General features: G+C 38.4%; 1 protein-coding gene across 2 annotated transcripts in view; it reads left to right on the top strand.

The window, feature by feature from the left end:
• The first annotated feature begins 2,783 nt into the window (after nucleotides 1-2,783).
• The window catches only part of waca (WW domain containing adaptor with coiled-coil a), a 37,590-nt gene continuing 24,282 nt past the window's right edge, over nucleotides 2,784-16,091 (top strand). The window contains exons 1-5 of one of the 2 annotated variants that reach the window (XM_077200946.1): nucleotides 2,784-3,049; nucleotides 3,230-3,263; nucleotides 4,289-4,475; nucleotides 10,677-10,768; nucleotides 15,630-15,745. In XM_077200946.1, coding sequence (XP_077057061.1) covers nucleotides 3,009-3,049; nucleotides 3,230-3,263; nucleotides 4,289-4,475; nucleotides 10,677-10,768; nucleotides 15,630-15,745 — 470 coding nt within the window. In that variant the 5' untranslated portion in view covers nucleotides 2,784-3,008. The remainder of the gene's footprint in view (nucleotides 3,050-3,229; nucleotides 3,264-4,288; nucleotides 4,476-10,676; nucleotides 10,769-15,629; nucleotides 15,746-16,091) is intronic. The other variant, XM_077200947.1, reaches the window with a different exon arrangement.

The raw sequence follows: 16,091 nt of genomic DNA, 5'->3' as shown, positions 1-16,091 counted from the left end.
CGCTATTTTGGCACGAAGTAGATGTGCTACTTCGTTTCTCACCGTAGTTGCAATCCTGGCCCGAAAGCGCAGGGGTCTGTAAGCGAACTGCAGCGAATAGCCTCTCTTTATGGTGTTCAGTACCCATTGTGACACGCCGGGGATCATTTCCCACGCTTTTAAACTCAAAGCCAGGGGAAGAATGACATCTGTGTTTGCATGTAAGCCCTCACTCTGAGAGAGGCGCGCACTCTCTACACACTGAACACAATCTGAGTGCATGTGAGTCCCAGAGAAAGCTGTGCTTATGTGTAGGGGCGAGCACTGGGTAGTGGGCACCACTTCTACACTTATAACATCCGCGGCGTGAGCCAGGCAGTGTGTCGTATGACAAACAGTGTTTGTGGGTAGGAGTGAACACTGTACAGTGGGCACATAACCTATGTTTATAACATGTGCGGCGTGAGCCAATTTTAATGGGGTGGGCCGTGAAAGAGTGTGTGACACTGGACGGGCCGTGCTTATGTGTAGGGGTGAACACTGGGAAGTGGGCACATTTCCTACACTCACAGTCTCTGCAGCGTGAGCTGGACACAGAGAGAAAATGCTCTTTTTGAGATTTATGTGGGTAGCCGTGAAAACGGCTTTTGGAAACAGGCGAGCGGGTCGAGTGACGGGCTCGTTGACTGTAGAGTGTACTTCTCCAGCGGCTCTGTCGAGGGGACTGGGAGAGCGAAACATGGTTTCTTTGATGGTGGTCCGGCCGCGGCTGGACCTGCTGTGATCGAGGCAGGGGAACCAGACAGCGATGGACGCGGGGAGATGGGCAGCGTGCATTCGCTCACTGTGGTAGCTTCCGGAGCTCTCTGGGAGTGGCGCTTTTTACGGCATGGCCCAGACAGAATAGACGGAGGAGTGGAATCCACGTCAAACGTGGCTAGTCGAGCCCGCAGGGCCGACATAGCCATGTCTTCGCATTCCGGGCAGCCGCCTTGGGAAAGCGTGAGGTCGGCGTGGGTCCGTCCCAGGCAGGAAACGCACAGGATGTGGCGGTCCCCATCACTGAGAGGGGCTCTGCAAGAGCCGCACTTAGTGAAACGAGGCATTTGAAACAACGCCTCAGCTCTTTTAGAAAGTGAGTTTGAGGGCGAACACACAGCAAGTAGGAAAAGGATATAGGCACCGGAAAGTGCAGCAGGTACGGGCGGAGAAGCGGCGAGGATGGCCAACTCCTGTTCTGCGAAGCAGATGCTCGTCCCACTGAGGGCTTCGTCAACGGCGCAGGCTTCTCCAGAGATTCAGCGATGTGGAGTCTTCGCTGAAGAGGTGAAAAAACAAAGAACATCCTATCTGGACTCGGCTTATATAGACATAAGCCACTCCCATTCTGGCGGGACGTGATGCGCGAGGGCGCCCGCGCCCCCATTGGTGCTTACGTCACAAACAGTCCATCGATAGGCTGCAGCAGTTGCCGCAGAGCAACCAATAGGCGCGCGAGCTGCTTCGTCTAGGTCTGCTCTGTGCAGCAATGCGTTTTAAACTAATGCAAAATTAAGGATGATTTTTGGCTTCAGTATTCTTGAGAAAAGGGGCTTTTCCCGTAGCGTAAGCTAGCTCAGCAACACGAGAGTACTCTCATAAGAGAAACTCGCTTGTTTCAGTGAGTCATGCTGCATCAGGACCTTCATTCGTCTCAATGGCGCTATGCAGTGACTCAACATGTCCAGTAGATTTCAGTAGTTTAAATTCCAGCCACTGAAACTCAACATTTCTCAACAGCTGCAGTAGAGCTTGAATTTAGCTTCATAAATCATATTTCTCTATTAGGGATGGGTAGTTCGACACCCAGTGTCGAAATACGTCTCGAGTTTTCGACACACACGGCATGACATGACGCTGTCACGTGACCAGTGGAAACGAAGCTTCGTTACCTCACGTCGAGCTCAAAAACAAAGTGCGTCGAATGCTCTCTTTTTACAGTCTATTTCCCATATCCATTTAGTACAATATTTTAAATATATCTGTCATGCCTATATGTATGTAGCTTTTTTAAGGTGGTGTATTGATGTTAATTATTCTTGAATGAAAATATGAAATTACTGTTTTTATTTCTGCATTTGTGTTTCTTAACAATGTTCATGTTGGTGTTGTTTTGTAAGGAACACACAAAAATTGTGCAATGAAAAATCACACAGGCCTAATTTATTGGCCTAGAGAAGGTGAAAAGACACAAGATTGATGCGAGTAAAAATTGAGGATCAGAAAGTCTTTATTTTCATTAATATTTGTATATTTCATTTGTGAAACACAACTATTAATCGCTACACACACACACACACACACACACACACACACACACACACACACACACACACACACACACACACACACACACACACACACACACACACACACATCAATCCTGCTAATGACATATATGCTTATTAAATTAACCTTACAATGACAATCCAATGAACAAAACACCTTGAATGACACAGTTGGTGTAGTAATTTTTATTGACCACCAGATGGTGAAGTAGAGCACTGTGTAAAAAGCTTCGAGGGACCAACACAGTTTGTAGTAAAAGCCGCACACTGCTTCATAAAACCTCGTTCAGCACATCCCTTTTCTCTATAACTATGGAAATCACAGTGTATTTTTACGCGTTATTAGCACTGCGAACATTCACGCAGATCTCTACTTCATGCACTGCCTAAGATCAATTCAACCAGTGGCCGGGATGACCCGAGAGTCGCCGAGTCGAGCCGAAGCGAGCCTCAGTAACCCGGATTGAGGTGTGTGAGGAAGGCTGAGCTTCGCTATTCTGTAGATAGGGGCAGAGTTTTGGTGTGTGTGAGAGTGGGAGATGGACCGAGAGCGCTCTACTGACTAGCAGAGGCGAAGAGCGACTCCAATAGAACTATTAAAATTATATAACGTTACGCGATCGGGCCGTCGATAGGCTACTCCAAAATCAAAATAAGTCGCCAATCTTTCGCATCTACTTCACACACACTAACACGGCATTGATGGTAATGTATGCAAGGAAACAACCAAGACTCGGCGATGGGTAAAGAGCTCTGTTTTATACTCCGATTTTCCTTCTCCGCTTTGACAATCCGCCATTTTTAGCCAAACCAAAATAAGTAGAAACTTGAGGAAGCCGATTCAGCTGTTGCAATTTCTGACACTGTTTGTGAAGATGTTTTTTTAACTATTCCTCTGTCTCCTATTCTTGTTTATTTTGTAGGTGCACCGACCGAAGGGATTCTCAGCCCTACCAGGTAGATCTGAAACAAATAAGATTAAAATGGGGTAAATCTAGTGCAGGCTTTTGAAGCAGTTTAGGCCTCTGTGCGTAAAACACAGTAAAAAGTGCCTTATTCTCCCCGGGTTCGGCTTAAAATTACACACACATTTACATTACACTGCAAACATAAATTTGTGCTGTCATTAGTAGCCTGCCCGTCGAATTTATCATGTTTAAAACGCGCTCAGGGCGCTAGCGACTTTTAACAGGCTAACGTTAGCTCGCTAGCGGCTACATCAGGCCTGTATGCCACAACGATTTACTTCTAAATTACCAATATAGTAACGTCTATTATCATTGATTCAAGGTTCTAAATTATGTTACCCTAGAGAAACTGGTGTATACGTAAACACGAATTTATGGGTACGAGGTTGTTTATAAATAGTCTTGATAGTCGCGAGCAAATGACACAAAATCCCATTACAACGATTGTTATTGTGTGTAGACCATCAAGAGGTGCTTAATTATATGTAATGCCGAGAGAAAGATACTTATAGGCTTTTGTGTGCTCAGTTCAGTCTTGCAATGACGTGCAAAGTATGTTATGACACAAATATGCTCCTATGAAGTGTTTTGGAACATTTTAGATGATGGTCAATAGCTGGTAGACCATTCTAGACAAGCTGGTCAGCTAGCTAATGACCATAGTAGACCAGCTACAATCCAGCAACAAAATCCCATTACAACGATTGTTATTGTGTGTAGACCATCAAGAGGTGCTTAATTATATGTAAGGCCGAGAGAAAGATACTTATAGGCTTTTGTGTGCTCAGTTCAGTCTTGCAATGACGTGCAAAGTATGTTATGACACAAATATGCTCCTATGAAGTGTTATGGAACATTTTAGATGATGGTCAATAGCTGGTAGACCATTCTAGACAAGCTGGTCAGCTAGCTAATGACCATAGTAGACCAGCTACAATCCAGCTTTAATGTACTTTGCATGTCAGAGAGTAATTGTGCAGCAGAGTTCAATGTAGAAATATCATGTTTTGACAGACTCTTAAGTACTCATCCAAGAGTCACCCCGATCACAGACATGAGAAGATGCGTGACAACAACGACGCCACTCCACCGTGCAAGATGTTGCGGCGGTCAGACAGTCCAGAAAATAAACACATGGACAGCACCGGCCATGGCAGAGCAAAAGCCATCCATTCACACCGGGGGAGAGACAGAGAAGGAGGTAAGAGGGGAGACAGGGAGTCATATTTGTAATTCAATGAGAGAAACAGATCTGAGGCTGATACAGGTGCCTATATCCATGTTGTAAATCTTAATAAGTGCATACTTGTTTCTATGTAAACACTAGTCAGGCATCTTATGTTTGAGTTGAACAGATTGCTGTCTTTGTGGCAAACAGACAATAAATTAAATCTCAGTACCTGAAGTGGGACCTGCTTCAAGCACCCTGCATTCACTTTATGAATGATGCCGTTTCAGATAGAATGTAAGGCTGTGACTGAGCACTATGTGCTTTATCTTCATGTTCAAGGTCTATACAGAGTGTTTTCTCTTCAAATCAAGTATTAGCTTGATCATTTTTTTCCAGAGTTTTCAACAAGACACTTTATTTTGCTATCTACATGAAGATTGCTATATCATTTATCAAAGATAAGCTGGCTTGAAAGACCTGTTGTGACTAACTTGTGATAATCAAACATGGTTTCAATTCAGCAATGAAGTTATCATGCAGAATTATTTTTTCTTAGAAAGATCCACATGAATTTATTGGTTTGGTAAACATTCTTTGGAAATAACTTTTCAGTTTTGCTAGAATGATTTCGTTCAGTTGGTTAAAATAAGTAGAATCAATGTAACATATTTACGATAGTCCATCCAAAAATTAAAATTCCCTCATGATTTGCTCACTCATGTCGTGCCATGCCTGTATGATTTTCTTTCATCTGTAGAGCACAAAAGATTTTGTGAAAAATGTTGGAAACCAAACCGTTTTGGTGATCAATGACTTCAATCTTTCAAATGATAATCTTTTAGAAAGTGAGGGGCAGTTTACACAACATAGTTTTTATTGTAACTAAAAATAGAAAATTTTGTACCATGTTTTGACTGTTCATTTAGATAAGAAAGCTTGAAAACTGGTTTCAAAATGCATGTTTAAAAAAAAAAATGATACCATTATCGTCTTTGTGTAAACTAAAAAAGCTAAAATTTGTGAAAGCGGTGATGTCTTGGACAAAAGTGATACATCTACTTAATTTTCTGCCTGGCTGTGTGACATTGGATGTTTTCATTATTGTTAGTGCTGCATCTTATGATTATTGGTGGTGTAAAAGCTTTTGCATCTTTCATTCATATTCACCAGATCTGCTACATGGGTCAAGTTTGGCATCCTGTCAAAGATCCCCTCGAAGCAGTAAAAAGTGTAACCATTATTTAAAAATGTTAACAATATAGATAATTGGCTGTAATATATGCATTTGTAATAACCATAAATGCTTAAAGCAGCTGACCCATGTCATATCATGCTGGATGTCATATTAGGGCTGTGCGATATAGCTAAAAATGTATCACGATATAATGTTTCATATCGTTTGGTATCGATAATTATTGACTTTTTTTTTAAAGCCCCTTTTTTTAAAGACAAGTAGAAAAGTTGGAATTTAAACCACTGTTTTTTATTTTATTTATCCACGTTAAGGTAAACAACAAATGTATTAGTTTGAGCAGTCAAAAACAAATATCATCTTTGTCTTATATTAAGATAAAAAAGTAAGTGTTAAAGTAAAATAATAAAAAAAGTTAAACTTAAATAAAATGTTACAAAATGTAAAAGTGTAAACATAAAACAATCAAGGAAAACTTTGAGGTAGATCAACATCTGCAATAAGTAAGGGTGTAACGGTTCACAAAATTCACGTTTCGGTTCGATACGACACAGTGGCGTCACGATTAGGTACGTTTTCTATACAGCAAAAAGAAAGAAATGCCAGAGAAATTTCCTTGATTTAAAATACATATATATATATATATATATATATATATATATTATTTATTAAAATAAATTATTTTTTAAATAAATGAGTTTTCCTACATCTTGAAACTTTTAGTTTTATAAATGGGGGTAATATTTAAAGGATGAACAAATAGGCCTAATGTTTTGGTCTTCACATTAAAAATAACATTTTTTAACATATGGTAATATTTGAGTTTTGAAGTGCTGGAAAAAGATGTGTGACCTTGAAAGCATTTTACTATTCCTGCCAAACTTCCATGGTTACAGTGAGTGTTACTAAAGTAAATCCTTGGTGAATGTTGCTGATCTGTTGACTTAAAGCCTATAACTTGTTCATTCATGACACAATGTTTCTCCAGGTTTCCACATCAGTGCTGTTCGATTTGTTAATAATAACGAAGATAACAGAAAATAACAGCGAAATTTGAATGATTTGAATGCTTCTCACTAGATCTCGCAGTGATGTTATCACTTTTGTGGAGAATTCAAATGCATTCTTTTCTGGATCTCTTAGCGCTGTGTAATAACAGTGTCGCTTGATCTAGATTGGCTCGCGCTGCACTGACATTGATGGTCTAAACTGATAAATGGCCCGTGAAGCACAAAATAATGAGCAGCGCAGTTTCGTTCTGCTTTCATTGCGTTTGCCATTTGATGCTGTGTTGGTCGCTCGGCCGATGCGCGCATTTTAATGAAAATATCGAGTGCTATATCGAAAAAAATTTATATCGTTACCGACAATGGTGTACCGTCGATAAATACTAATACCGTTTTATCGCCCAGCCCTATGGTCATATACCCAACTATATTGTGCTGTAGTGGATGGATCATGACAGATTTCACAATTTGATTAGATTTCTATTCACAAGCTCTCGATTTTATTCAATATCGATTAATTTGGAAATATTTAAGTTTTTCTTAAGGAAAAAATCTAATGCCGTTAACTAAATGGAAACCATTCATTTGGTCCATTATTTACTATAATATTAAAGGTTAAAGTTGACTAAATTGATTAAAAAGCCCAAATGATTATATTCAATATAATCGAAAAAAAATATTCAATATTTATATTTCGATAAAATAATCACCACTTAAAAAGAGTTTCATTCAGTCTTTTAAATTGCCGATTAGGCAGTTCATATGTGAGCATTCATATATGGTTTGAAATTGTTTACAAATTGCATTTCTGGAAATCTGTTTCTGTCTGACCACTCTAATCGGATTTTGCATGGTTTGTCACTTTCTCACGCCACGTAAAACATAAACATGTCAGACGTTGTTTTAGGAAACATGCTGAAAGTCGCTGCAGAAACAAGGTTGTGTTTTTACAAAGTGCCGGTTGAATAGAAAATGACAATATTGAATTTTGAGACTGGCATAGATGACCACACAGAATAAAGCTGCGCATACATTTCTGATGCCGCCCCTGAAGACGTAATAGACCAGTGCGGTGGCTTCATGTTGTAAATAAGACAACATCTGTATTGCAAACCCATCCAGTTTGCTTCTGTTGTTGTTTTTGGCCTATAACTATAAGAAACCAATGCAGATATTCTGGAACACGAAAAAGCGCCACGGGACACACAAATCAGATCTGAACAGTTGCGATACACAGTGTGGACGGTCAGTAGTTTAGATCAGATTCAGACTTTAGATCAGACTGACAGTGTGAACATGGCCTTAGTTTTTACTCCAATTCGTTGTTGAAATATGATTATTTAAGGGCTGGCTGTCATAGCTAGTTTTCATGATTAGGTTTTCAACACTAAGACATCACTAACAGGTAAAATATGATTATATATAATATAGTGTGTATATATATATATATATATATATATATATATATAATTTAGTTAAATATTTCTCTAGTGCTCTTTTTTTTCTAGCTAACTTAGTCGCTATGGACATTGATTGACTTTCCTGAGGAAAATGCAGTATTATGTTCACAAACCATTTTATTGATGTCTTTCTGCAGTTGAAACAAATGATTTTCAGTGAGTTTCCTATCTTTAAGTAGGCCTATATCTTTTCTCACGTGACATTAAAGAGCGTTTATTTGTTTATTAGAATGTTTTGATAAAATTGACAGAATTTGAAAGCTGATACTTTTTTTCTTTTTTAAATCAAAATTAACACACAAAGTTTGTTGAGATTATTGGATGGGAGGCGCTCTACAAATAATGTGTTAATTATGCAACGATTAAAAACACAAAACAGCATAAAAGATTTGTCTTGAAATATTCAAAACAATATTGGTTTGTTAAAGAAATATCGATTAAAAATGAGATCAATATTTTCAACCTAGCGCTAGTGGATGAAATTTGAGTTTAAGGTGAATATGAGGTATTGATGGCAGTTGGGACAGTTTAAGTTACTTATCACTTCTCACTTTGGCCTGTTTTAAATAAATTACTTCATTGGCCATATTATTGCATTCTGATGAATTTGATCAAAACCAAAATGAGGAAACTTGTCATATGCCTAAAGCAAACACAAAAAGGTTTTCTGGTTTCTCCAGAACCATTACAGTGACTCCTAAAACATTTATAAGGCTGTGTGCTTGCTTTTCTAACTTCTAGCTGAACTTCACTGTTCAGACTTGAATTACTATAGTGCCTTTCCTTGACTCCATGTTCACATGTAGGCTAATGTAAATAGTCGCTAACTTGTTCTACCACTCGAAATTTCAGTTTTGTGTGTGTGCGCGTATGTGCATGTCGAAAAGTTGCTTCTGACAATATTTCTTTTCCATTTTAGATAAAAAAGAAAGACCCATTAAATGGCTTGACAAATGCAGTTTTCTTTTCCGTGTTGATGTATTTCGTGTTCACAGGACGTTTGGGTGGGACTGGCACATATGAAAGAGCTCTTCTCTCCTTTTTTCTTAATTGCTAAAATATTTTGTAATAAAATATATTGCTGGTATTTAGGCTAAAGACAGTCTCATTCTAAAGAGCATCTGATTGGACAAAAATCTGTGTAGGGCAGGATGTCAACAATGTTTTTGTCTATGTTCCCCGATCAGAGAGACTGTACATTTTGTCTTAAACATACATCTTCTATAGAAGGTGTACTATGTCTACATTAGGGAGTGCATCTAGATCACTTCAAAGCTGACATGCATGGACCAAATGTCACAAAGCTCAATTTTGATTTCATAGATTTTGAGACATGTTATGTCTGAGTCTAATCTTTTCCACACTCACAGTGGCTTTAAGTTCTTGTTACTGGCACACTTCTGATGCATCTTCTCCGAGGCGGTGAAGACTGTCTGTACCCTAAGGGATGTCTGCAGCTGAAATGCCCCAGTGAGGGTTTGGCAGTTGGTTGCAGGTCACTTTGGGCTTTCTGTGTGACTTTCTTGACCTTTCTTGTACCATTAAACACTATCTTTTCCACCTGAAGCAAGTTAATTACCCAGTGTATGAAACTTGTCTGAATTTGTTATTAGTGTACTCTTGCACTATAATAGCTCACTAAGACATATTACTCCTACAGTAATCAGGTAGCCTAGCAATGGTTTGTGTCACACCAAAATGCTATTGCAGACTATCTGCTCATTTGAATTGGTCATCAGTTTATACCCAGTATGTGTTTGTTTATCATGAGTAATCTTTTGTGTGTAGTTACTGATTGAGTGTGCAGGATGTATCATTAAGAGTGTGAGTCTGGTGTGTTATAAAATCATTATGCTGTTCTTCATCTTCCCGGCTCTACTGATTATTAGTTTTTTGTCAGAATGAGTAATCTCACTGAACACTTGTAATTTGTCTAAAAATGCTTTCACTAGTTTGTTACCTCAAATTGTGGTAAGACCTTTTCATTTTGTCTTCTTTCGGTTGTGGACATTATAAAGAATGGACTTACTAGATCTTTAAACAGTCCTTTAACACTCATGATGAGTGTTAAAGCTCATGTGATGCGAACACGCATACGAATCAGTATTAAAAATCAATTTGATTTGTTCATTGCTTTACAATGTGACTGTTTCTGTATCTCTTTTTTTTAGCATTGAAATCATGCTATATTGAGGTCTTGCAAGATGCGTCGTAGAGAGCTTGTATTTCTTATGTGTAAATGAGTTGGTGCAGTTCAAGCTGAAATTACTCTGAATCAAAATAACCAGGAAGTGATAGGAAGGGCTAGAAGTATTTTTCTTGGCATCATTCAGCTATAAAAAGCTCAGGTGCTATCAGAGTCATTGATATAGATGCTTGATTTTGTGGTTAGTGAAAACAACATTGAATTATCGGATATTGTCTTGAAGCTTTATAGTTACGTAGATCACGGTAGAGTGTTCTAGGTGAGTTGTTTTAACTAACCGGATGTGTTAATAACTCTTAGATTTGCGTTGTCCTCCTAGTTTTTAGAAATAACTTAAACTTGGTTTGTCTATTTGTCGTCTTTTAGGGACCAGTATTTCTCCTCAAGAGAATTCCCATAACCACAGCTCTCTGCACAGCTCCAACTCTCATTCAAATCCCAACAAAGCATCAGACACGGTAAGTACCACAGCCTCAATGTCTTCTAACTTGTCTGCATCTTGAAATGAGGCGGAGATCAGCGCGCAAAACAAGGCCATGTTCTTTTCTAATAGCAACAGAAACCTTTTGCCTCTTTGACACAATCATTCTGTTATAGAATGAATTGTTATTGAATAAATCAGAACATTTTATGATACCCTAATTGCCATTTGTGCTATTTTGCATAAATCATGCTGTGTAACTGTCTTACTAATAGTCACAATTAGGATGCATTTATTTAGTACCAATGAAGTCAAAATAAATAAAATGTATCCTGGCAGATCTGTTAAAATATTTCTACTTCTATTAAGTTGTATGTTATTTTATTGGCCATTATTTGGATCTAACAAAATGATCTCTGGCATAAATTCAGCATCACTGTTAAATGTGTTGTCTGGTTGTGTGGCAAACCTCCTGTGTGCAGACCATCTGTCCCCTTTCTGTAGATAATATGAGCTCTTCTGGGAGATGCAAGGCACAGCGTACTTTAACCAGAATAGAGAAAGGCGATTTAGTGCTTTTGCTGCGTTCAGCATGACATCTTTCATTTAAGGTTTTGAAACTTGGTAAAAATTATGATATACATTGAAATCATTTGATTTGATTTCTGTTAAATTGACATTTAAAAAATAATTAGTCAAGCAAATAATTTGTTAAAAGGCTATTTTGGTCATGAATGAAGCCAAATTGGACTGCATTCAGTGTCTTAAGTCTAAAAACAGACTGCCAAGCCATAGTAATATTGAGGGGTTGTTTTGTGAAAAATGTTAGAACGAACCAAGGTAATTTTAACAAACTCGATAAATGAATCTAATATTTTTGGCATAAGCTCCTTTATGAATCCAAGATTGTTTTGGTGAGCCAGCATAAAATTTGAATCCTTTAGTATTGAAATGGTCTTTGATTATATGTTATGGGGCCACTTTTGATATGCTGTGTAAAATCTCCTCCACACTCTGAAGACGCTCCACCTACTTTATGAACTCACTCATCAAATCCTCTTCATTTGCTCAATTACCTTTCCCAAGATTTTATGTTTTGTATTAAACCTTGTAATTATGTTGAAGGTGAGAACTAGCTTTCGGCAGGCATACAGAGGTGAATTTCTTTCATGGTTTGAAATATATACTACTTAATTGGGGTTTCTTTCAAGGGCAGAGTTTAGTGTTGTTGATTGAAATTAACATTGTTAATCATAGTTATGCATGGAAACATAATTGTATTCGGAGTTACATTGAGAAATAAACTAGCATTGAAAAAATCTTACTGACCATAAACTTTTGAAAGGAAGTCTCTACAAGAGACGAGATAACTATCGCACAGGATCCCAATAAATGCATTGCTAGCAAAAATATAGTCCGAATACATGTCTTATTTTGAATGACCATCCAGGCAGAAAGATGCTTTTTGACTCAAGCCAACTGTGTCATGCTAATCAACCAATCCATGACCGATTGGCCAACGGGGAAATTTATTATTTTTTATTATTTTAATTCCGGTTAGTGATGCTAGTGGCAAAGAAATTGTGCACTTTATCTTCAATAATCGGGACTGTGTGGTGGTGTGAGGCTTTTACAGTCAGACTGCTAGTAAGTGGAGGGTGTATTCAGGCAGATTAAAGAGGCATCCTGCAGGGGCCATGCGCAGAGATCCACCTCATCAAATATTACACATGCTTGCATCAGGATTCAGCTTGCATGCTCTCTCTCTCTCTCTCTCTCTCTCTCTCTCTCTCTCTCTCTCTCTCTCTCTCTCTCTCTCTCTCTCTCTCTCTCTCTCTCTCTCTCTCTCTCTCTCTCTCTCTCTCTCTCTCTCTCTCTCTCTCTCTCTCTCTCTCTCTCTCTCTCTCTCTCTCTCACTTTTACGCTCCAAATGTCTGTCTCTCTCTAATGCTCCCATTCCCTCTTTTCTTCCCAGGCATATTCTTTATTTTAAACTTCCTCATACTGTTGCCCTGTTTAGCCTTTCCTTAAGTCAGAGGAAAAACAACAAACACCTAGATGGTCTTCTCTTTTTTCCCTCCCTTTCAGGTCTTTTCTTTTGTTTTTGGCTTTGTTCTTTTTCCCACCCTTCCTTTCCATCTTCCTTCACCACTCTTTTCTTTAACACCTCCTGTCTCTTTAAACAATCTCAGGCCCTGTCCACACGGAGACGCGTTTAGCTGTATACGCACAAATTTTTTATCGGATCGGCGTTTCGTCCAGACGGATCCGGCGTTTTGTGAGACTGAAACCGCTATTTTTTTAAACCGAGTCCCAGGGTGGATAAATCTGAAAAAGACACCCTTGCGTCTTCATGTGTACGGCCAATCCGTATATTCTATGAAACGATGATGTCATCACCCCACGTGTCGACAAGTCAGACGCGCTAAATCAGTAGCCTAACATCAACAACAACTGTCGACTACTTGCTTGAGTTCATGCTGCAGAAGCTACTGAGCCTCTTATTTCTTTATTTATTATTTAGGCCTACTTTAATGTATTTTTATTTCTTTATTTTACTTCTTTATTTATTTATATTTCTTTCTTATGCAATGATGCTTGTATTTTGTCTGATTAAGACATTTCGTATTTTGTAGGGATGGGCATTTCAAGCAAAAATAATATTCGACGATCGCTAATCGCTAATATTGACTTTTTTACACTCATATTTTGAGTCTGTAAAAAAGCACCAATGCTAAAGTTTTCTATGTTTCCTAATCATTTAACAACATGTATTCTTTACTTCAATGAGCTCATTGTTTCTGCCTTAACTTAATGCATTGTTTTACAATGAAACTGAATGAAGATTAATTGAAATGCATTACACACAGTCACCCCTGATAACAGATCACTCTAAATTGTAATTTAGACACATGCATTTTCTGTAAAGCTCCTTTGAAACGATATGTATTGTGAAAAATGCTATACAAATAAATGTGAATTGAATTAAATATAGGCTACTGGGGTTCGGGATATATGCCTCGCGCTCAGCACACATGAAGCTTGCGCAAAGCACTGGCAAAAGTACCCTAATGATTATGGATATGTCTGGAAACGATAGCAAGGAGATATTTTAATTGTTTATTAATGAATAAGTGTTTACTAAACGTGTTGGCTGCAAAGATGATTATTGCGAATTTGCGATGCTGACTCGTCATCCCTGCAGTAGTGAACACGCGCGTGCCTATATGGATTAGGTAATCAAATTATTTATTTCTAATTGTTTCGTTTAAAAGTTGACATATTTTGAACATATATAGAACTATTTCTCATCTCTGTGAGGCAAGTATCCTATACGCTGAGTTTTGGTTTATATGTGACGCTCCAGTTCTTGTAGTCGAAGGCGGAAAAACTTTCTACTCTCGAGTGTATTCTGTGCGCTTTTAAGTGTAGATTTACCGTGTTACCGGTCTTGGCAGCAATTATCTTGTCGAAAATATTGCATCGTGTGCTTATGGCATCGAGTCGGGTACAGAGGTACACTTTTGATCATTTCCACATATTTTCTATCTATCTGGGTTGGACGCTTACACACACACACACACACACACACTACAGCCTCACGTGCGACGAGGCACGTCTCTGGGCAGCCGCGTAAACTAGTGTTTTTCCGCCACAGCCAATCATGCTGCATGTTTATTGTTTCACTGACGTTGACGAGATTAACCACTTAGGTACCGAAACTTGGTACCGAAAAACAAGACATGTTTCGATACTCGGTAGTATCGAGGCAATTCGGTCGGTACCTAAAAAGTACCGAACTCGGTACCCAGCCCTAATGCTCACCGGTAACACGCCGTTCGCGCCAACATTAAATTTCTCTGTACTGTAGGCCTACATGTTGTAGCCATTGAAAAAAAGTTAGTTTCATATTTGTTTAAATATTATGTTATTTTTTTCCATTTCATATATGTTGATTATATGAAAAGTGAACAGCGTGAGTAGCCTAATCATAAGATGCGCAATATCGAGACACATCATTTTGACCACTTCATTAAGTTTTGTTTTGTATAAAGCCTTTCTTTAAAGTGAATTTCGTTTTGTGTAAATTGTATCTTAATTTTAATCAATGTTTCATCAACCAATTTCCTTGATTTAATAAATAAGAAGCAAATATAGCAGACAATAGCCTATAATCAGGACATTGAGGCGCCGACGCGATATAACTTGCATCCCATGTGAACTGGAGCTTGTCTCATAAATGAACAGAAACTCAGAAATATATCTGAGCTTGAAATGTCTACTTTTAAACAAAACAACTCAAAACGAAAAGAAACAGACAACTCTAATAATCCGTATGAAGTGTGCATTTCTGTCTATAGGCACCTTCACAATACTGCGAAGGTGGCGAGTCAGCATCGTCACAGAAAATACTATTTATTAATAAACAATTAAAATGTCTCCTTGCTATATTTGACACATTCATAATGATTAAGCTATTTGCCGGTTCTTTGTGGCAAGCTTTATGCTTTAGGTAACTAATCGAATATTGTGACTCCTCCCCATTTTGTACAAGGCCCTTTATTGTTTTTCATATTGTTCTATAAAGTTCTTGGTAAAAAAGAAAAGCTACTGTGCCTAATATTACATACTGTATATTATTGTATACAGCGCGCAAGGGTTATGCGCAAGTCTTCTCTGTTTTTAGTGTATCTGTGTCAGAATTACAGAGCCTCATACTGGTCTGGCATGTATACTACATCGGTTTGAGTCGCTTTCAGTGGTTTCGAGTGTACGCAGATATTTCTTGAGACGGCGCCGTGTTTACCGAATTTTTTTTTTACGGAAAGCTCTGGCTTCGTGTGGACGTGGCCTCAATGTTCCCTGTCCTCACACCTGTTGTTTTTCCTTCTTTTTAGCCGTATGAGCCAGCAGATGATTGGTCTGAACACATCAGTTCTTCAGGGAAGAAGTACTACTACAACTGCAGGACAGAGGTGTCTCAGTGGGAGAAACCCAAAGAGTGGCTGGAGAGGTATTAAACATGTAATCTTTCAACCCTCGCCTCTAACACAAATTGTGCTTAATTATACATTAATAGTCTAATCCATGCACCTTGCCAGTGAAACATCAGGTGATCGATGCACGTTGAAAATGTATGAACTAGTATGTTTCTGCAGAAGGTTTCCAGCAATCATATAGAAAATGCTTTTTAGCATCTCTTTGCATTTACATTATGCAGTCATAGGTAGGGCGGGGCGATATGGCCAAAATATTATCACGATATTTTTTGCTTTCCACATTGTTTTAGCAATTGAGAGTGAATGTAAACTTGTTTGTTCACAATTCAACTCCACAGAGTAAGCTACCTTTTAATTTAG

This window comes from Siphateles boraxobius, unplaced genomic scaffold, assembly GCF_051911475.1.
Source record: "Siphateles boraxobius isolate OS27281-9 unplaced genomic scaffold, OSU_SipBor_1 46, whole genome shotgun sequence".
In the NCBI taxonomy this organism is placed as follows: Eukaryota; Metazoa; Chordata; class Actinopteri; order Cypriniformes; family Leuciscidae; genus Siphateles; species Siphateles boraxobius.
The sequence above is the reverse complement of the archived record's forward strand: the minus strand, read 5'-3'. Positions and strand labels throughout refer to the sequence as shown.